The 22,995-nt window shown below is 42.8% G+C and overlaps 2 protein-coding genes across 5 annotated transcripts in view; one reads left to right on the top strand and one right to left on the bottom strand.

The window, feature by feature from the left end:
* Positions 1 to 22,995, bottom strand: part of SRP72 (signal recognition particle 72) — a 216,911-nt gene that overhangs the window by 60,608 nt on the left and 133,308 nt on the right. The window lies entirely within an intron of this gene.
* REST (RE1 silencing transcription factor) lies at positions 3,384 to 21,517 on the top strand. Of its 4 annotated transcripts, none has more exons than XM_081176241.1 (4): positions 3,384 to 5,264; positions 9,257 to 10,176; positions 13,898 to 13,981; positions 15,244 to 21,517. In XM_081176241.1, the coding sequence occupies exons 2-4, from the start codon at positions 9,267 to 9,269 to the stop codon at positions 16,947 to 16,949; spliced, it is 2,700 nt and encodes an 899-aa protein (XP_081032367.1). In that variant the 5' UTR covers positions 3,384 to 5,264; positions 9,257 to 9,266; the 3' UTR covers positions 16,950 to 21,517. The 4 variants fall into 4 exon arrangements, with proteins under 4 accessions (XP_081032367.1, XP_081032365.1, XP_081032366.1 ...); XM_081176239.1 differs by lacking the exon at positions 3,384 to 5,264 and adding an exon at positions 5,328 to 5,739; XM_081176240.1 differs by lacking the exon at positions 3,384 to 5,264 and adding an exon at positions 5,785 to 5,915.

Here is a 22,995-nt window from a genome sequence, read left to right as displayed (position 1 = left end):
GAACCCAGCAACTATGCCCCCACCTGCCTCTAGTCCCATTACAGAAACTATTCCTCGCTGCAAAACAACAGGCTGCAATCTGCATACCTTTAATTTGCAGGGTGGGGGGAAAGTGCCTGAGGGTGTCAACTTCAGGTGGGGGTCACAATCTAGCATCTCATCAGATAGCACTTTTGTTCTAAAAATGGGATCTCCAGCTCACATAAATGATTGGGCAACAAGTTCAACAGATCCATACTTCAGCGGATGAAAACAAACCATACTCATTTAAATGTAACTCCCTCACACATGCCAAATTTCTCTGAGCTTCCTTTTAGCCTTTTTCAAAAGTATTTACAGAATCCTTGATATACTTTGGCCCACAGCCAAAAACATGCCTGGTTAGTTAAAAAAGGTATATGATTTCTCAACTCAACAGCTCCTTACTGTGTACTCCTCTCCTTTCTCTACTAATTCTAAATTTTCTTTTCCCTCTTAATCCTGACTTTTTGGTCTGGACCTCTTGCCTCCTTATATCTTTTCTTAACTGAATGGTTGCCGGATCTCAGGATTGGAACTGGTTAGGATTTTAGCCACCTCCTTAGGCTAGGGAAGGGTTTGGTTTAGGAAAAAGTTAATCCCAAAGAGAAAGGGGCCCAGAGGTTTTCCTCGGGGTCCATTTCCAGCATTCATTCCTCAACCACATTCCTTTCAGAGCTTAACCCACCATCCTCCCCCCCCCCCACCATCATGTTAGTATTTATATATTTCCCTTTCTGTGCTAGGACAGTGACACAGGTGATCTATTAGCTGTGTCCATACTTGGATGGAGATAGCTGACCAGTTATGCTCCTATATTACAATGTGTTGTATCAAAATTGTCCAAAACCTGTAGTTCGTTCAAAATAGTGTGATGAGATTATTGACTGGGATTGGGGTTTTGGCCATATTGCATCAGTGCTTTGTCAGATGCACTGGCCCCATGTCCATTAGTGGGCCCAATTATTGGGTCCATTAGTGCTGGTCCTAATCTTTAACAGCTTGGAGCCTGGCTACCTGACAGATAGTCTTTTCTAGCATGTTGTTGTTGTTTAGTCATTTAGTCGTGTCCGACTCTTCGTGACCCTATGGACCAGAGAACGCCAGGCACTCCTGTCTTCCACTGCCTCCCGCAGTTCAGTCAAACTCATGCTGGTAGCTTCAAGAACACTATCCAACCATCTCGTCCTCTGTCGTCCCCTTCTCCTTGCGCCCTCCATCTTTCCCAACATCAGAGTCCTTTCTAGGGAGTCTTCTCTTCTCATGAGGTGGCCAAAGTATTGGAGCCTCAGCTTCAGGATCTGTCCTTCCAATGAGCACTCAGGGCTGATTTCCTTAAGAATGGATAGGTTTGATCTTCTTGCAGTCCATGGGACTCTCAAGAGTCTCCTCCAGCACCAACTTTTCTAGCATACATCTATCTAAATCTTGAGATCCTCTTAAAAGAGCCTACTTCTGGTGCCCCGCCAAGTGAAACAAGGCAGGTGTCTACAGTGAGAGGGCCATCTCAATGGTGGCATTCCAGATGTGGACTAGCATCCCAGGAGAAACTCACCTCATGTCTTCTCTATGGCCTTTTCACTGCCAGATGTAGTCCTTTTAATCCACCCAGGCTTTTTAAACAACTTGTGGTTTTAAAATCTGAGTGTGGTATTCAACTAAATTTTACTCAGAGCAGATCCACTGAAATTAATGGACCTAACATAATAGAGTGGTGCTAATAACACCAAGGTTGCAGGTTTGATCCTCATATGGGACAGCTGTGTCATTCTGAATTGCTGCATATTCCTGCATTGCAGGGGGTTGGACTAGATGATCCGCAGGGTCCCTTCCAACTCTACTTTTCTATGATTCTCTGATAATCATGTTAAATAATCTAATCGGGACTAACTATGAGTAAAACCTAGCTGAATGCTACCCCCTGTTCTCAGTATTTGATTTATGGCCATGCTGCCAACTAGTATTATTTCTTCCTCTGCTGGAAATAAACAAGGATTCAAAGTGTTGGTGCTGACCTTTAAAGCCCTAAACGGCCTTGGTCCTGTATACCTGAAGGAGCGTCTCCACCCCCATTGTTCAGCCCAGACACTGAGGTCCTGCGCCGAGGGCCTTCTGGCGGTTCCCTCACTGCAAGAAGTGAGGCTACAGGGAACCAGACAGAGGGCCTTCTCGGTAGTGGCGCCCGCCCTGTGGAATGCCCTCCCATCAGATGTCAAAGAGATAAATACTTACCTGACATTCAGAAGACATCTTAAGGCAGCCCTGTTCAGGGAAGTTTTTAATATGTAACGCTGTACTGTTTTTAACACTGATTGGGAGCCGCCCAGAGTGGCTGGGGAAACTCAGCCAGATGGGCAGGGTATAAATAAATAAATAAATAAATAATAATAATAATAATAATTATGTTGCATTTTATTTTTAGTGAAACTTCCAGAGAATGTTAGAGCCAGTGTGGTGTAGTGGTTAAGAGCAGTAGTCACGTAATCTGGGTAACCGGGTTCGCGTCTCCGCTCCTCCACATGCAGCTGCTGGGTGACCTTGGGCCAGTCACACTTCTTTGAAGTCTCTCAGCCCCACTCACCTCACAGAGTGTTTGTTGTGGGGGAGGAAGGGAAAGGAGATTGTTAGCCGCTTTGAGACTCCTGAAGGGGAGTGAAAGGCGGGATATCAAATCCAAACTCTTCTTCTTCTTCTTCTTCTTCTTCTTATAGGACAGCCTTTACAAATACAGTGGTACCCCGCAAGACGAATGCCTCACAAGACGGAAAACCCGCAAGACGAAAGGGTTTTCTGTTTTTGAGGCGCTTCGCAAGACGAATTTCCCTATGGGCTTGCTTCGCAAGACGAAAGCCCATAGGGAAATCTCCGGGGACCTGTTTTAAATTGCTGGCGGTCGGGAGCAAAGACTTTCGCCCACAGCCGGCCTTCAGAAGAGGTCCTGGACCTCTTCTGAAGGCCGGCGGGGGGGGGCAAAAGTCTTTGCTCCCCCCCCCGCCTGCCTTCCCGGGACAGCGGAGACTTCTCCGCTGCCCCGGGCGATCTTAAAATGCTGGCGGGCGGGAGCGAAGCGTTCACTGCTGACCCCCAGCATTTTAAAATCTCCCCGGGACAGCAGAGCCCTTGTTCCCCCCCCCAGCCTTCAGAAGAGGTCGGGGGACAGACTGTCCCCGGACCTGGTCTGAAGGCGGTTTCCCTAGGAACGCATTAATTGATTTTCAATGCATTCCTATGGGAAACCGTGCTTCGCAAGACGAAAAACTCGCAAGAAGAAAAAACTTGCGGAACGAATTAATTTCGTCTTGCGAGGCACCACTGTATAGTAAAGAAAGGCAAGTATAATATACAGCATATAAGTATGACCATGAGTTCCTGATCTGGAAATCAGATGAGAATTAATTACTAAAAGCATACAAATACTTCCAAGTCTCACTCCAGAAGTCTGTCCTCGAGTCTAGACCTTGAGACATCTGGCAATCATATCTAAACCCCAACTTTCATTTCCCCAGTCTGCTGTGTTGCTTTCCACACTGTTTCTTTGCCTCCTTCCCTTAGCATTTTTGCTTGCCTTGCCCTCCTCTAGGATTTAAGAAGCTGACTCAACGGCATCCCAAAACTCTTGGCTTCAGAAAAAGTTGGTCAAAATTATTTATATCACTTAGCATTTTATCTAGTTATTTAGAATGTTCTAGGTGATTTGGACATATTTTCTCAATGTATCTTAGAACAGCCCTATAAGGTAAACCTGCATTATTCCTAAGACAGTATGATGGTTGAAATCAGCCTGGATTGCATATGTTCATCCAGGGTAGTAATGAAGGACAGACTTACTGACTCAGACTTGAGATGCAAAATTATGCACATTTAATCCGCAGTAAGCCATATTAAGCTCAGTGCGACTTCTCAGGTTTACATTGGCTGGCTCACTTGAAGTTGGTGAATAAGGTGCCCATCAACCACGCTCAAGGGAAAGCTCCAGAGGCAAATATAGAGATGACACTAATTATGTATTGTTATTAAAAAAATTAAAAAGCCGGGGGGGGGCAATTTGTTTGAGGACAGGTACGGAGGGAAGAGTACTTTAACTGTCTATCCCCACCATGGTCCCACCATTGCTATTTACACGGGACGGAAGATCCCATTGGTGTGAAGGAGCTGTAGCCTTAACATTTGTGCAACACAATCTTAAATGCATTTGCTTAGATCCAGTGTTATTTTTCTAGAAAGAGAGGTGCCAGAACTCACCACGAATGCCTCCCTCATTCTCTTAGAACGGCAATGGCGCCCACCTGAGAGGTTCTGGCTGAAAAAGCCCCGCTTAGATCCATATTAAACGGAGCTTTCTCCCAGCTCTGCCTGCAAAGAAGATTGCAAGAACAGTCTGTGTGAGTATTATTTTAACAGAAAGCGAACAGGCTGAATCTTTGGCGGGGAAAGTGCCTTCCATATTGTTGAGGAACAGGCTGCCTGAATAATTAGTGATTTGTGGCACAGGGTCAGCTTTAGCATGCGCTGAGGTTGGGCATTTCTAAGAATCCCCAAACTAGCCTAAAGCTCATCACCTCAACACCACTCCTTATTTTACAAGCTGGTCATGATGAGAGAAATTTCCATTTGCAGTTTTCCAAGTCCGAGGGGCTCAGTGAGTGCTCCTCCACGTGAGAGTCTCTCAAGTTTCTTGAGTCAATAGTGTGTTTTTTGTATGTGTTTATTAAGTAGGTTCTTCTGAGGTGGTAGATAACGAACCAACGGAGGCCCAAAAAACAGGGACTGTGGTAAATCTTGGGTGAGGAGAAGAGGAAGTGCCTTAACTCAGGGCCTACACCGCCCCCCCCCTCGATAAACCTCCTCCAGCTGCTTGTCTGGGACTAACAAAAAACGAGGCAAGCTATCGAAACAACCTGGCAGAGTCACAAGCGACGGCTGGCTGGTGCTCTTGTAACACAGCCGCTACCACTCCGCCAGGCCTTGCTCGTAAGGCAGCCTAAGCGTGACCTGGCCTAACGAGGCGCTGTGAGGAGGGGGAGGGCGAAGAGGGGACGCGCCATGAGGAAAGGGGCGGGACCGGGGCAATAAGTGCCTCGGCTTGGGCGGGCCTCCTCGCTCGCTCGCCGTGGCTGCCGTTGCCACGCGCGTGGTGAGTGCTGGAATGCGCGCCGCCGTCGCCCGCTCGTCTGGGCGCTGAGGGGAGGCTCGTCGCCGCCGCCGTCGTCGCCCCCTCGACTCCCTTTGGCCTCGGAGGAGAGGCGGTGAGTTGCCCCGCCGCCGCCGCCGCGTTGGTGGTGCTGCTGGCGTTGGGAGGGAGGACGGGGAGCGGGAGCGAGCCTGTGGCGCTGTCCAGGGCTGATCTGAGGGCGGCTGCTTGCTGCTGCGCATGGGACGGCGTCGCCGGAGTGGGTGGAGTGAGGGCGGCCGGGCGGGGGGGAAAGCCAGGCAGGCAGGCAGGCAGGCAGGCTGGCTGAGGGGCCTCTCAGGAAGGAAGCCGCCGGAGGAGCCCCCCCCCCCCGAGGAACAGCCTCTCCGCCGCCACCGCCAAGACCAACGGCCGTTAGTCCCCGGTGGCCGGAAGGAAGGCTTGGCGGGGAGGAGCCGCCTTCGCCGCCGCCGCCGTCTCCCGGGCCGAGAGCGAGCCGACGAGGCCTCCGCAGCTTCAGCCGCCGCCCTGCGTGGTGGAGCTGGACAGCGATTTCTCGCCCTCCCCCGCCGCTGGGCCTCTTCGCCGCCGTGAGTTGCCGCTTTCGTGCGCCGCGCGGTGACCTTGCGCTCTCCGGTGCCGAGGGATGGATGGGGCGAAGGGAAGCCTCGCGCGTTCCCCACCCTCCGCGGGTGGAAGTCGGGTGGGCCTCGGGTCACGTTCCCCAGCCCCCCACCCCCAACCACGTTTTCCTTGGAGGAGGAAAGTACGGAACTTAACTCTCTCAACTCCCCCCCCCCCGCCATCGCCAACCTACTGAGTCCTTCCTCCAGCTTCCTTCTCCGCCCCCACCCTCGAAGGGAACGAGTTGAGAGGGAGACTCGTGGCGTGTCTCCGTGGGAAGTTGCATGTGTATGTATGGGGGGGGGTGGGGGGAGGGGGAGGGAGACGTTGCAGAACAACCTGGCAACAAAATCACCCCGCACACACTAGGCTGCATTGCTTAGGTCTCGGGGGAGAAAGGAAAAGGCCCCAGCCCTCCTTCTCTTTTGGGGGGGGCGGGGGAGTGTTGGGTGAGAGGAAGTTGGGCAAATCTTCGCCTTCGCTCACCCCCCCCCCCTTCTTTATAAAGTTGCTGGAGAGTTGTAACTTTTTGGGGGGCGGGGGTGGTAGTTGGGGGGGTAAGGTTGAAGGAAAGGGGGGCGAAGTGGGTTGACGAGGCGAAGGCAACTCCCTCCCCCCCCCCCCGCTTCCCGAGCAGCAGCACCACCGACTTCGGTGAGTTTGTGCGTTGTGCGCTGCAGGCAAGAGTTTTGCAAAGAGAGCTGCTTTGTGCTTCTACTTGGTATTTGAGAAAATGGCCGAATGCCTATTTCTGGAATGCAACAGCAGCAGCGGCAGTCGATGGTGGTTGGGGCTGATGGTACACACACATTTGGTAACGGGCTTCTCCCATTGTGAGCTTTTTTTCGGCGAATATCTGCGGCCTCAAGTTCCTTTGCATACTTACTTGGGAGTAAAAACTTGGAATTTAATTTCTCAGCAAACGTGCAGGAGGCTGAATAAAAGACCATCGGCATTTGAAAGCTTCCAGACTTTAAAACACTGCTAGTTCTTTTTACTTTCTGCCTTGATAACATTGTGTATGTCGGTCATTGAGCTCGTTTGCGTTTAGGCCAAAAACGAGACCAGCTTTTTATTTAAATACAATCCCCACCCTGCTGTTGGTTGACTAATTTCAAGACCAAGTAACTTGCCAAACACACTTTGTTGAGGAATGTGTGTGTGTGTGTGAGCTTTTCTTCAGTACCTTAGTAGAAGTGAAGGGAGCTGAGAAAGCCATGGTGTATGCATTTTCAGTTTTGGAAGCAAATTCTGAATTGCACAAAAATACACATCACCTACAGCCGTTCCTGTTTTGCTGTGAATCCCTACATAGTGTGAGGATATATCTGGTCTGTAGGTATTTACTTTGAATTAATTCAAAGAACATGTATGTTTACATGATACCTTACTCCAGGTAGGTTCACTGTTTTAGTTTTTACTTGTGCAGTGTAGGTAATTGTATCAGTAGAACAACAACTCTGAGTAGGTTTTAAGAAGTCTGGCCTGTGGAAAGGTTTTTGAAATGATTTAACTGTAGTAGTACAACGGGAAGTAAGGCCCAAGCCAGGTCTTGTAATCAAAGGTCTGTGTTTGAGGACTTGCCTGTGTGTATGCTGCTGTGATGGTTCTGCAATAATGGAACTGTCTTCCAGTTAGCATTTGTTTGATTTTTGGTTCTGGCTTTCAAGAAGGCCATAACAAAATACATTTTTAACATGGCCTTGCTTGGTAGGGACTCTGCAGTATTGCATTACAACTAACTCTGGTGCTGGCCTAGAGGATTTTGGTGTTTAGAAATAAAGTGCATTGGATTAAAGCATATTTAATCTAGACCATCATTGTTTAATTGCTCTTTTTATTCAAATTTGGTGTTGAAAGTTGGTTTTCCAAAGCAAAGGAGCAATGACAACTATTTACCCACTCTCACCCATTATACCAGGCTTTCTCAACCTCGGCCCTCCAGATGTTTTGAGACTGTAATTCCCATCATCCCTGACCACTGGTCCTGCTAGCTAGGAATCATGGGAGTTGTAGGCCAAAAACATCTGGAGGGCCGAGGTTGAGGAAGCCTGCTCTATACAGAATTATTGGACCACATGCTAGCTGCTAAAGAATTAATAATAGTTAATCAACAATTATCTTCCCATGAGACATCTCAAAACAATTAGCACTTTAAATCTATTTTTCCTTGTAATGTTCTGGAAAAGACAAAGCATTGTTTGACTACAACTGTTATCAGTATTCATAAAACCCTGCACATTTAACTAAAATATGCCTAGTTTCAGCTTTTCATTTCAAGATGAATAGCGTGGCCTTCAGATTTAATGCTTTGGATCCTAGACATGTTTTTAAAGTGATAACCAATTATTTATAATTAATAACCTTATTCACACTTGGCTAGGTTACAAGGCTCTCGGTGTTTGCTGTTAAATGAAGCATGCTTGGGTGTAGGTGTGCTTATAGTTGGAGTTTATTGTGGAATCAGTGCATTCAGATAATTTTTTTGCAGCATCCACATGTCATAAAAATTTCAGTTGTGCCTTTTAAGCATATAATCCTGATTTCATCTTACTGTAGGAAATCTGATAAGAAAAAATATATACTGTATATCCTGCTGCATATCTAGTCACCACTGGCATAGAAGCTCATTTAGCACACTTTTTGGTAGGTGGTTTGTCAAGAAGTTTCTCATGTGTGGTGACATTTCGTTGGATGGCCACTATGCACATTTGCTCCTCACCTGAGCCAAACCTAGCTATTTTTCCTCTGTGGTCCACAATACCAGAGGAAAAAGACCCATTTCTACCAATTGCTGCATGCTGAAAATGTGCTTGAATTTCAACAACCCAGTTCAAAGGAGCTGTTCTCTGAAGATCTCCACACATTAAAATACATAGGCTTTGCGCAATAACTGTATCATAATTTAAATATTTCATTGCTGCTGCGATTTTTTTGCAGTCTGGGGAAAGTGTGCTTGTGCTTTTAAGAGTAAAAAGGGACTGTAGGGGATTCCAAATTGTTTTGGATATAGTCTCCCCCCGCCAAATATAATTATTGTGCAAGACATTAGTATTAAAGAAATCCCCAGCTACTTCCAGTGGATCTATTTTAATGCAGTGTGTGCACAGGTACAGAAATAGGTAGTGAAGGGCACTGGTGTGGACAGCAAGCGGCAGAATAACTGGAACTGGAACAAATACAGTTGTGGAATTTAGCATGGCAATTGTGCACACAGAAAGACTGAATGTGAACAACTCATTTGAAATATAAAGTCCTTGCCTGGGAGCATGCTAGGCGGGAAGGACGCTGACACTTTGCTATAAAATGAAATCATGATGCAATTAAAAGTTTGTCTTTGTGGAAAATGTGGCCATATTTGACCATAATTTCTCTTAATCGAGATAAGTATCATAATTAAATTGTCACTGTTCTCAGTTTTGGATTATTATGTAATAATTTATAGACAGACACTTGAACAATCTTTCCCTCCCTTTTTAACAGAACTGCTAATATGGCAATGCAAGTGCTGGGGCAGTCTGGTGGCAGTGGCCTGTTCCCTGGAAATACTAACCTTGGCATGGCTTTGCCAAATGACATGTATGACTTTTCGGAACTTTCCAAAGCTGAGCTAGCAGCTCCACAGCTTATTATGCTGGCAAATGTGGCCCTGACAGGAGAAGTGAATGGCAACTGTTGTGATTACATGGTTGGTGAAGAGAGGCAAATGGCTGAACTGACAACCGTCGGCAATGCCAACTTTTCAGACAGCGATGGAGAAGGAATAGATGAAGCCCAGGGCATGGAGAACAACCATAGACGCCTGGAAGATATGGATCTGGGATCCCTTGAAACTCCTGAGGTTCGTAATGTGGAAATGGCAGAACTGACGGAGCCTTCTGTTCCTCATACTTGCAGCCAGGACAAGGGCTACCCGTTGGAGGTGCCAGATACTTCAGAGAGTGCAGATGACAAATGTAAGAGCTTGAAGAACAAACCATTTCGCTGTAAGCCGTGTCAGTATGAGGCAGAGTCAGAGAAGGAGTTTGTCCATCACATTCGGGTACACAGTGCCAAGAGATTCATTGTGGAAGAAAAAGCTGAGAAGCATGGCCAAGTTAAAGAAGCTGCCTCCAGTGCTACAGATGAAGTTGATTTCTCCAAGGGGCCCATTAGATGTGATCGCTGTGGCTACAACACTAACAGGTATGATCACTATCTGGCTCATTTGAAGCACCACAACAAAGCTGGAGAAAATGAGAGGGTCTACAAATGCACCATCTGCACGTACACAACTGTCAGTGAATATCACTGGAAGAAGCATTTAAGAAACCATTTCCCACGGAAAGTGTACACATGCTCACAATGCTCCTACTTCTCGGACCGGAAGAACAACTATGTGCAACATATTCGAACTCATACAGGTGAGTGTTGTATCTGTTTCTTAGGTTTGGCTGTTTGCAATGGACTTGGGTGTGCTGGATTTGAGTGCGTTTGCACTTGTTTGCCACCATGTTATAAATTGTGCTATAAACTAGCACTTTCTGATTTTAAATGATTCGCTTATGTGTACCAGGAGTATTGTGTTTTACATTAGAGCTAATGGGTAAAACAATAAAATTAAACACAATTCATTACATCTGTGTGTGGCAGGGGAGGTGATATTTGCTGATTCTCACTGATAGTTTTTAAGGAGAATGAGTGTATTTTGAGAATTAGAATTTTCTCCAATCAAATTTTAAATAATCACCAATTAAATAGATGCTTATATACTGGATATTTATATACTGAAAATTAGCTCTAGTTAAGGGAACAATGGTGGTTTTTGCTTTTGAAAATACTTTGCCACAGTCAGCTGATTTGTTTTTCTCTGCTCAACGTTTTTGGTTTGTTTGTATAAAACCCTCACAAAACATTTGTGTCCAAGTTATTTTTTTGAAGAAATGCAGAACAGGAAAATAACAAAATTGCCAGAAATCACTAAAAGTAGACTTGGCTTTTGAAGTTAATTTTAAAATGAAGTCAGAAACATTTTGTTTGAGTTAAAAGTGACAGTGGTAGTTGAGCTATTTAAGCTTGTAGCTGCTTTTAGGGCAGTGCTTAAGGGACCTAGTGGTAGTGGAAGAATAGTGCAGTTCCAAAATGACGAGCATCCCTCAAACCTCATATTTTTCTATGAATTCTTTGGCCTAATCCTCACCCCAAGCCAATCATTGGGACCAGATACTGGTTGGGGCAGGCCTAGTTTTGCTCACAGAGGTGGCATGTTGGATCCTTCCAGCTGCCTCAATATTTTTGCAACTCCGTGCTTCTCCCTGCCCCCCCCCGCCCCCGGGTTCAGAAAGTTCTGTTTGGCAAGTAAGGAAGCTTTGTGGCTGTTCTTCTCCTGCCAAGCAGAGGATCATGCTTTAGCAACTATGAGACTTCATGTGACACAGCAATTTAAGTGCAGTTCTAGAATCAGGATATAGCAGTTGAATATATATATATATATATAATGTGGATAGGGATTTCAATCCAGTATTGGATGTAATTATGTTCTACGGATGAAGAGAATTCAAGCCAGCACAAGTAGCCAGGCTTTGGAATTTCAGCTTCATTATATATAGTGTGCAGTGGTGGCCTGCATTCTTTTGCCACTTTTGCTCAGATTTTGCATTAATAGAGCAGAAACAACCGTCATGATTCAGGCTTGAATTCTTTTCAAGGTGGCAGACTTTTTTCTTTTTTCTTTCACAGAAGGAGTTGTGAGGCTGTAGTGGATTACTTAATATGTTCAGAAACTGAGACCATCTTGCTGTTCCTTTGCAATGTTGCAGATTCATTGGGTGCTGCAGGAAAGCATTCTTCCTCCCCTAACTGTATTCTGCTTGGAATGGAGAGTGTAGTTGATCACTTTTGAATCCTATCCTCGCCCATTTATTGCAGAAATTGCCAGGTTGCTGTGAATATCTTCACCTATAGATTTCTGCGTATAAAACCATTGTTAAAGGGCAGAAAAACAGACTAGTCATAATTAGTGGAGACAAAACCTGCAGCGGTGCCAGGAGTGAAAGCCAGGCATGTGCATGCTTGAATTATTAGGCAAAAGGAAGTGCTTGAAGTAGCATATTCAGTAGCATATTCTAGTGATCTTAGACTCACGTGGTGTATAGCCCCTGTTCTCCCATCTAAAAGACTTCAGAATTTTGCTCTAGCTTAGATACATATCCGCTCCATTAATGCTATGTAGAATGTAACCTTGTACCAGACATAATGTGATAAATAGTTGAGTTATGGATATATGTGCAGAATTCTGTTCCTCATTGTGATCTCTTTTCCTTGTGCTGGCCAGTTTCTACTAAATGAAAAAAAAGTAAGTTGTATTTTTTAAATCATTTGATGCTGTCCCCAAATAAGTGGTAATACTAGATTTGCAACTAGAAGAGTGAAGGGGAGAAGAAAGACACCCCAATACAACTTTGTATACTTAGAGTGTGGCACTCACAGGCACTATGATGCCCTCAGGCACTCCCCTTTTGTGCCCATACAGTTCCCCTTTCCTTCCTACATGATTTTTGATTTTTTAATTTGAGTTTTGTCTGTTTGTTGTGCTTTTTGGGGGGATTGTTTCATTTTGACTTGCCTGCTATTGTTTCTGGTCATACTTGTTTTGTTTATGTGTACATGTTTTTATGGGGAGAAATCTGAACATCAATCCCTTTCCTCTGCCATCCACCCATGAAATCAGTATTTTGTTTTGGACTCAACAGTTTCTTTAGGTTTACAGCTGAGACTCAAGGTCCTAAAAGGTTAGAGACCCCTAGTATAAACAGTAGGGACAGTCAGTCAGTTTCATTGCGACTGTGTCAAAAACGTATGTTAGCAAAAGTCTGATAGAAACTGAGTTTTTAGGAGAAATTTTATTAGGCTGCCACCTGGTAGTGGGTCCCATAACACCTTTTAGAGGTCATTGAGTTAGAACATAATCCAGCCAAACTTCAGCACAGTACATTTTAATGTGAAGTACTTGTTTAAGTGTCTCCCATTGAAAATGAGATTTACAGGTGTTTGGCCAAGGTGCCTGGATAGCCTTGGTCAAGAAGGGCAAACTACTGGCCTCTGACACAAGAAAGACAAATGGGGAGGAAGGTTGCATGGCTCTGCCAGAAGGTGCTTGACGCTCCTTGAAGCAGTTGTGCCCAAGGGAAAACATTTGGGGAAATGGGGGTGGGGTTACCTGAAGATGAGAGACTGTTGTAGCTACAATTTTTGATTTCTTCACCAAGGTCAGGCAGTTTCCCTCAAAAAATTGTTCATTCCTATCATTTACCTTTGCTTGGACCTCAGGACAAGTCTGAGAGAACACAGTCTCTCTCCCATCCCCTCTGACCTTGCAAAAGGAGTTGAGGGAGAACTGGAATTTTCTGTAATTTGAGCAGCAGTGCTGGAAATGGTGGGAGAGAATTTTGCTGCTGCTTATTTTCTGTAAGAGTATGTGGGAGGTTGCAGAGTGTCCTTGTGAGTTCAGGGGCGCTTGCACTTGATGAGTGCATTTGTGGATGTTTAGCTAAGAATGGGAGGCAGGAATTCCCTGGTTTAAATCTTGCTTCAGCCAAGAATTACAAGGCAGGTTTAGACAAGCAGCTATTTTTCAGCAACAATACCTGCAATATGGGAATAAAAAAAAACCCTAGATTGTTTCTAGAGTTGTTGTAAAATTTACAAATATGGCTAGAAATCACTTCAGCCCAAATTCAAACTATAAAATAGTCTCACACACACGCACCTCTGCAAGAGAGGCTTAAAAAAATAGTTAACCCTGGTTTCATTTAGTGTTTATGTCATATTTATAGAGCAGGTGAATTACTTTTTAGGTGAGGGGTGCTATTTATTTTAGGGATAATTTATATTTGATGTATTTGCCAGGTATATTAGACCAGGAAGGAAGATGTTTAAACCAAAATCCTAGTCCGGTTTTAAGATGAAACAGCATTTTTATGCCACTTTTCTCTCACCAAATTGTCCAGCTCAGTTATTTTGTGTTCTCGTGTGTGTGTGTGTGTGTGTGTGTGTGTGCGCGCGCGCGCGCGCACGCGCGCAGTTCAATCCTCTATGAGCAATTTAAGGATTTTTAATTTGTGTTTATTTTATCTGTTTTAATAGGAGAGCGTCCCTATCGGTGTTCCATGTGTCCTTATTCAAGTTCTCAGAAGACTCATTTAACCAGGCACATGCGCACACATTCAGGTTGGTAAAAAGGCAATTCAAGAGAGCCGTGGTGGTTAGGATTGTGGCTGTATTCGTTAAATGTCTGATATGTCAGTGCAGGGATTGGCAGAATAAAATTCGTAGCCTGTTTATGACCGCCAAAGGTTAAAGCCTAAAACAGCCTGTAGGTGAGTTGTTAATTGTGTGCTTACATTGGCTGTGGAAACAGCCATGGCTAGCTGGATGCTTTGCACTTGTAATCCCTGCTATTTATATTTTCACTCTGGGCAGTCTCCTGGATGATAAGAAAGAGCTTTGAAAGCCCCCCCTCCCAATATACAGAGTGAACTTCCTTCCCCACTTGTTAAGCTATGTTTCCAGTATTCATCAAAGCAGCATCCATGCAGAAGAGGAAGATAAATCAGCAGTTCTCGGGGAAATGCAAAGCTTTGCAGTACTATAAAAAAAACTTCGATACTCCCCCAAAGGTGGGGAACCCAAATGCATGCCATTGAGAACTGAACAATGCTCATTGAATCACAGAATGCTGGGAGTGTTAAACAAAAAAAAGGGGGGGTTGGGGCAGAATAGAAGAGGGCATTGCTGAATTGGAGCATTCACATTGCAAAACTTTCTTGTGATTGTCACTTATCCACATGACTTTTAATGTGTTTCCTGCATTCGTGACAACTTTTGAAACAGCCATTGAATTTTAACCCCTCCATGCATGTAATTTGTGGAGTTGATTCCTGCTGTACATATTAATGACTGATTTCTGTTTTTATTGTTAGTATACACTCACATTTAATGTTCAAGTAAGAGTTGCTGATCACCCAGTCAGTTTGTATTTTTCTCCTGGAACTATATTTATATGTCTGGGTTTGGGGGTGGAGTGGTAGCACTGCAGAAACATCTTACCTTTTTGAGGAAATAATTGCTTCTGGGTTATATGGGTGTGGTGTAATATTTGTGTAAGCCTACTATTCATGTGTAATTTCCATTTTTCTACACTGCCTTCAGTGGACCAGTTTGGTTTGGATTCCAATTGCTAGTATTACTGTAGACTGATCTTTCCTGGTATGTATTTATCATAGATGGAATATGTGGAGTAGTTGTTGCTTGCATGTTTGTTTTTGTTTCTTTTGGTTTGTTGCTGTCTTTTGTGAATGTGTTAACTGTAAAATCTTTTTTTTTTAAGTTGAGAAATGCAAAAGCATGCGCAACTGTATAAATCTGTAGCTGTGCAAATGAGTTGCTGTTTGTAATTTAATCACTGGTAATTTCCCTCTTGATTGCTTCAGGTGAGAAGCCGTTTAAATGTGAGCAGTGCAGCTATGTGGCATCAAACCAGCATGAAGTGACTCGGCATGCAAGGCAGGTTCATGATGGGCCCAAACCGCTGGCCTGCCCGCATTGTGACTACAAAACTGCTGACCGAAGCAACTTCAAGAAGCATGTTGAACTCCATGTCAGCCCACGGCAGTTCCTTTGCCCAGTCTGCGAGTATGCTGCATCCAAGAAGTGTAATTTGCAGTATCACATCAAATCCAGGCACCCTGACTGTTGTGACATCACAATGGATGTCTCAAAAGTAAGACTACGAACTAAAAAGAATGAAGTGAATACTTCTGAAAACGTGGGTGGTGATAATAAAGGCGTGGAACAAGAACAGGCAAAGAAAGAGATGACTGAAAAGAAAAGTGAGAGAACTGTAAAAGACGAGAACCTGTCAAAAGAAAAGAAACCAACTAGCAGTGTTGGTATAGGCCACGTAACAACTCGAAGTCGCAAAACCGTTGCTGAAAGCAAAGAGGCAAATGTGAAAACTGAGAAAATGACAGAGAAATCTGGCAAAGCAAAGAAAGCAAAGAGAAAAGCAGATGCCACCCCTGTTCCTTTGGCAAAAGATTTTGCAGCAGACACTGATGTTATAGTGAAGAAGAAAAAGAAAACTGAAAAAATGTCCCCTAAATGTCAGGACTCTCAAAAGAGTGAAAACAAATTAGAAGTCACCAAAAAGCAAAATTCTTGCCTGAAGAAAAACAAGAAAAAGAAATATCTGAGGAGTAAGCCTGGTAAGAACAACAGAAAGCTTGATTGTGAGAAGGTCACAGATGAGGAGCCGTTCTCTAAAGAATCTGTTGCTATACAAGAGGAGGAAAGTAAGGTAACTGATAATGCTTGCAATGAACTCCAGCCTACTGTTATCCTTGATGTTAGAGAGAGCCAGTGTGTTCCTGTGGAGAACATGCAAGATCATGAGTCAGTGGCTGCTCAGGACAAGGCTATGGATATAGAGGTGAAAGAGCAAGAAATGCCCATGGCAGAAGAGGAGACAATTAAAGCAGTTTCCCAGAATGAAATTGAGCTGACAGTCATTCCTTGTATCAGGTCTGAGGACTCCAATACCACCTTTGAAAAAGAGAGAGGCGTACTAAAAGATGCTTTACCTGATTTGTCCCAAAATACGGAAGCCCCAGAAAGTTGTGAGATGCAGATTGTGACTGATCCTGATCCAATACAAGAAACTGAAGAGATACAACAAATGTGTGAGAGAGAAACTGTGAGTAACCCACATCCAGAAGATGTCAGTTCTACAAAAGAATTGCAGGCTGAAGACTCGGCAGAAGCTCCTCCACCACTGTCGCCGGAAAAACTGGAGAAGAGCACTAAAGCAGACCTGGTTTCAGCATCGTCCAGTGGCACAGTAGTAAATGAAAATCAGGAAATGGAAGAGGATGAAGGCATCCACAGTCACGAGGGCAGTGATATAAGTGACAACATATCAGAAGGCAGTGATGATTCTGGGTTAAATGGTGCTCGGACAGCACAGGAGAAAGACCAGAAACCATCCCAGGAAGTGGCAGAAGCCAAGGCCACAAAGGAGAACTATGTGTGCATATTCTGCGATCGTTCATTTAAAAAGGAAGGTGAATACAGTAAGCACCTGAATCGCCATTTAGTAAATGTGTACTATCTTGAGAAAGCAACAAAGGGGCAAGATTAACCAAACTGCAGTTTCATGACAGTTTATTCTAGAGCTTAGGTACCAGTTCTTGTAGAATCTTTGCTTAAGCTCAGTTTGCTTATACTTTTTAAAGTTGGTTGTGTTTTTCTGACCTTTGATGAAATGTTGAACTAATTAATTACTTGTATCTCTTTGATTAGAGAGGGCAAATAGGGTATGCATGCTGTGGCTTGTTAAATTGGCAGAACTCCTTGGGATAGAGCCCTGGAATCTCTTGAGTATTTCTGCTGACTTGAAGCAGAACTATTCACAAGTTAGTAGGTTTAGAAATGTAGCCTTGGGGAACAATCCACCAAGTGTGTCTCCTGCACAGCCTCTTAAAAAAAAATAGAAGTGTGCAAGAGCACTGTTGTGCTGTTGCAGAGTCCTGTTTGTTTCCATAGGACTTGAGCAGGAGATATTAACAGTTGACTGAGCCCACAGTCTGGGCCTGTCCAGTCATTACATTCCAGGAAGATATTTCAGCCTGGTATGAGACATGTGCTCCTTCTCTCTTTCCCCTTTACTGCTAGGAGAAAGTCGAAGGTGAATCAGCATTTATTTGAACATGGTATCTTCCTGATCACCCATTCAAGACCCCCTTATTTGATCCTGTTTTATATACAGTTGCCACAATGTGGAACTGCTTCCCCATATTCCATTTCTACACCATTGCAGTGTAGGTAAGGCCAAGTGTGTGAGTTTCCCCACCCCCTAATGGGAAGAAAACAGTAACTGGTCCTGTCCCTGTGGTTCTGATATTCAGAATACTTAGCTGTATGTGAATGGGGGTTTTCTGACGACAGACTGGGTGGTTAGGGAGATAATGTCTTCAGTAAACAGCACAGCCTGGTTCACTCTTGTCCTTCTCCTTGTTCGGAAGGATGAGAGTCTTGGGTGTGAGACCATCAGGCTCATCCCTGGTTAATAATTCCTTGCAATGTGACAAGTGCACAGGCCATCTGTGCTTGTTGAACAAAGTGTTATAGAAATAAACTCCTAGAAATTGAAATATTGCTCCAATTGTTTCTAGAAAAATCTGCCTTTTTTATTTTCACCTGTTGGTATGATGAATGCTTAAAGAACTCACTGTGGCAGATTATTTGTAAAAAGAGCACTTTCAGAAAAATGTTGAGGTTGGCTAACAGAAAACATAATTGCATGATCATATATTTAATTTGCATATACATTTCAGGTCCCCCAATCATGATCAGCAAGCCAAAATCTTGGGAGTTCTTTCTACCTTTCTGTTGATTAGTGAATCCATTATTTGTTAAATACTACTTTTCGACAAGGTTCTTATTTCTTCTTGTGCTTTAAGAGATGAAAAAATGTTGCACATAATTGTTTTTATTTTTACCTATGCAGTTTAAGCCTTTAGGAGTTTAGTTATTTCTGTGTATATGAACACTTTATATATGCATGTTTGGTTTTTGTTAATGGGTTTCCTTCCCGTAATGTTGATTTTCAGGTTTGTTGCGTATTGTGGCCAGTGTTGTTTATCTTGACCACATTTTCTGGTTCTGAGTTTGTGCAGTGTTGTAGCTTTAATTATTTGATTTTGGAACAAATGATACTAAAGGAATGTCATCCCACAGACCACACTAAGAACCAATTACTGCTCATGGATAGCTCCCATTGTGAAAGGGGAACTTCTCAATAGATTGTGCCCCCAAGAAGGTTGTTCATACATATCTCTGTATATAAGGTTGGATAATATATTCATATAGTATGCATTTTTATGCAGACAGTACTTTCTGCTGTTTTAGTGCATTTATTATTGCTGGGAGAAACTTTTCATTGCCCTCCATTAAAATTAATAGGGGCATGCATGTGAAATTTCATGGGAAACTTAATTTGTTAATGGGTGGTGCTTGTCGAGTTCTAAGCATGGAATAGTCAAATGAGAGCAAAAAATCCATTAAAAGTACACGTGAATTTTAAAATTTGCAAGTACTCTTGCCCAGCTCACACTCATTTCAGAGGGTCCTGTGCAGGAGAATTTCCAGGTGGATTGCGCTCCTTATCTGCTTGACAAAGACAAATGTTGGCAATTACATAATACATGGAATTTGAAATGATCATCACTATCAGGAAGATCTTGGAAAGCAACAAATAAGGGAAGATGTAGAAATTCCTGATCCTTGTTCCATCAAGTTCTAACTTAAATTAATTACCCTGATACTTTTATACTTGACATAAAAAGGAGCTGAAATGATTGGATATATTATGAATTTGCAAACACTGGGAGAAAAGTCACAAGTAAAGCAAGTCTGTTATCAGTAAGGTTTGAGGCATTTGGAATGTGTGAGCAGTGAGAAAACCGCAGGTCTTTTGAATCTATCCCCCTTCAGATTTATGTTTTTCCTGAATTTGTAGATATAAATGCCACCTGCAGTCCTGCAAAGCAACATCTATGGAAGCTATAGGGCACATTCTATCCCAGCAGCTTTTGCCAATCTGATGCCTTCCATGCCATGTACTACCGCTCCCACCTGGAGGGCAGCAGTAGGCGAAGGCTGATCTGTGAGGACGTTTCTCCAGGACAAACCCCATGAGTGTATTCTGGCATGGCTCTTGTTTACTTCTTGGGGCTTGCGCAGAAGAACATCCTGCTAAACTGTGCCTCAGAATGGCTATCACGATAGTTTTTGGACCTGCTGCAGAAATATTAAAGCAAATTCTTTTATTCTTTTGTCTTGGAGACTGCTAACGCTTGCATTAGTTTAAGCTGTATTCGGTCTTTTTCCCTCCTCCTTTCTGCTAGAACCTTCTGTGGTTCTTTTTCAATATAACTTGACTGAATACAGGAACCTAATACTTCTGTGTAGTGGGTGGGTGGGTGGGTGGAGTTTTCTAATAGGAGGCCAAAGATCTGAGGGAGAAAAATCCCTTTAGGGCAGAAATAAATTGTGTAACATTGGTTATTTGTGTGTGAATAGCTTGTGTTGAATACTTACTTTGGCTGTGACAATCATTGTCAACTGAGAATCAAGTTGCAACTATATTTATGTTGAACCATTAAACACTGCTGAATTGTCTTCCTAACCAATTAGTTGGAATAGTATTAAACACAACTTTATTGTTGGATGTAAAATATTGTCATTTTGTAAAATATTGTTTTGTAAAAGGTTTGGACAGAGGTTGGAAACTCCAGTACAGTGTAGAGTTTTTTCTCTCTCTCTGCCTTTTTAAAAAGAGTTGTTTCCGCTTTGTAAAAACCTTGGTGGCCTTAAGCTACATTTTTTGTGATTTTTTTAAAAAACCAAGTTGGTTGAAAAGGTAGAGGCAAAGGGGTGTCACTAGCAGTAATGGCATTAGATGACTTCACATTACAAGAAAATGTTGTCATGTTACTCAGAAGATCTTACTAGCAAATGATCAGGAGTAAAACTTTCACGCTAGAAAAGATAGTAGAAGTTGGTAGCTGTGTTGGGTAGTGTTTCTGAGCTTGAGAGGGCAAACTGTTAAGTATTAAAATAATATCTTCCAGCGATGTAATTGTTGTGTCTTGAGATATATTGGATATTGTGATTGACTTGAAATTCCTGTATGCTTTCCCCTATTTTGTTAGAATAGAAGGCGGTACCTATAGTGATTCAACAGTTTAAAAATAAAACTGGTAAAAGATGGAATGTCACTCCTGTCTTAATGTTAGATGTTGCAAGCGGATTAGTGAAATTAGGGTTAAACTACAGATGAGTTACTGTGTTTCTGCCTAAAGTAGATATTTCTTAAATTGAATTTTGAGATTGTCACAGGAATTTTGGATACACTTTTCCAGCGTCTTCCTTTATTAAAGGGCTTCTCTCAGCAGCAATGCCTGTCATAACACCCCAGCCTGATACATCCTGCATTATCTCATGTTGTTTGACAGTGTGGCTAGTTAGTAGAATCTATAGTGTTTTTGGAAAAGTAGCCTAAAGAATGGATTACTAGGAACTTGGCAACACATCTTAATATTGCTGCTATTTAGGGATTGATTGACCTAAGGGCTGGAACTTTAAATCTTTTCTACAGAACAAACTGACAGGTCAGTTAATACTCATAATGCCTTTGATTTCAGTATGTTGTTTTGCTGATGTATTGTAAGCACAGGTTCAGTTAGGTTTATTGAATCTTGATTGTGTAGCTAACAAGCTGAAATACAATATTAATTACATCCAGGTAGTTCAAGAAATTGTTTCACACATGTGTATATATACCTTTTCCTTCCCTAAAAAGCAAATCACACTAGCTAAAGAACTTTTTGTAAGCTGGCACTGAAACATTTTATGTTTGGTTGCACCATGTTTGAAGCTTTTTACAGTGCAATACTTGTATTATTCTGTCAATTTAAACCAAAGGTAATTTTTTTTCATGCTTTCTCTCTACTGTAGTGCATGAAGAGCTTTTATATGTTTGTAATAGATGTAAAATCAGAAAAGATCACATATCCTGGGTTTTTTGTTTACCTAAACTATGTACAAGCCTTTGTCCAAAATGTAAGGTGTTAAACTAAATTGCATATTAACCCATGAGTGTATTTTCCTAAGCATAGTTATGTCAATAAACTTTATTAAGGAGTATGTGTATCTTTCATCTGTCTTTTCTGAATATTCAGCAAATAATACCATTGGCTATGGAATGGGTGGATAGAAGTTAAGAGCAGCATATATTGGTTGATCTCTGGGTGATTTGAAATGGATTGGCAAGGCTTTCTTGCTCCCAGTTGCTTACCGGTGGCAAGAAAATAGCTCCCTAAATTGGTGAGAGGCAGAGATATGTGGAAGCACTGTGATAACCTGAGTTCAGATCCAATACTTGAAACAAATTCCTGGAATATGAATTAACCAGACCCCAATTGTTGGCTCCTAGAGTTTTAGTAAAAAATCAAGTGGCTCCTACAAGCTTCACAGTTGGTCCTCTCCTGCGCTAAAGGGCCACAAGATGCATGCATAAAAATCTATATTGGCGATGTGACGGGACCATGGTCATCTTTGGGGCTCTTCCACCCTCTTTGATATTTCACCTGTCAGATAATCAACATTATTGAAGTAGGAGACAATTTCTGTAGCAGAAATTGTGTCTTGCTACCTGTGAAGCAGTAAACTGAATGACAGCTGTGCTAGAGCAATACAAGATGTAATTTCCCCAGCGTCTTGGATACTTGAATTATATTTAATTCTATTTTTATTACTGATATGTTTGCCATCCTGAGCTCCTTGGGGAAGAAGGGTGGGAAATGAATTCAGTAGATAGATAAATAAGGGGATATTTCCACACACCCCTATCCTTGAAGACATTTCTTGATAGACAGCTGGCAGTGGACAAGAGTGTAGAATGCATATTTAAGAACTTTGCAATCCCGTGAAGGTTAAAATAACACCAGTTATAAAGCAGTGGCTGCCAATGTCAGCAGTTGCCTGGCTAAATGCCCCAGTTCAAAATACAATAAAGTTTCATTAAAATCTGTAAGACTTTTCTTCATTAAAATATTTTGGGTCAGTGCTTCAGGAGCTCTGAAGGTGGTGCCAGATACCTGCAAACACAATCATTTGGTATTCTGTTCAAATTATATCAAGATTAAAACTAGTCTCGTTTAGCAAATGAAGCTACGGTATACTTTGTTCTCCTTGTTGTCTCCAGCAAGCTGGTGCCCACAAATAAAATGAAGAAACAAAAGTTTGTGTCTTAAGAAATCTCCCACTGATGAGATGCACATTGAAATCCAATACCACGCTTGAAAAATAAAGGCTGTATTCTATAGTATGTATAAATTTATGCAGAACAGGGCATATTTGCATAACATACTGGCTTTCTTTAGTGATGAGGAAGGACAAGAAACTATGGATTGCATTGAATCTTAGAAATCTTACATGGCAATTCTGCCTTCTGATTTTTCAGCAGGCACTACCCGCAATCTTCCAAGCAGATATTCACAACCATAATAATGATAAACATACTTTTTTTCTTTAAAGGGTGAGATTTGCTGAATACTGTTGTTCCTGTGGAATTACATTGAGTCCTCTTGATGTCACATTGTGCAATGTTGAGGTCTGAAAAA

Source organism: Podarcis bocagei (assembly GCF_964188305.1).
Source record: "Podarcis bocagei genome assembly, chromosome: 17".
NCBI classification, from domain to species: domain Eukaryota; kingdom Metazoa; phylum Chordata; class Lepidosauria; order Squamata; family Lacertidae; genus Podarcis; species Podarcis bocagei.
Note: the sequence above shows the minus strand (reverse complement) of the source record. Positions and strands in the feature narration are given on the sequence as shown.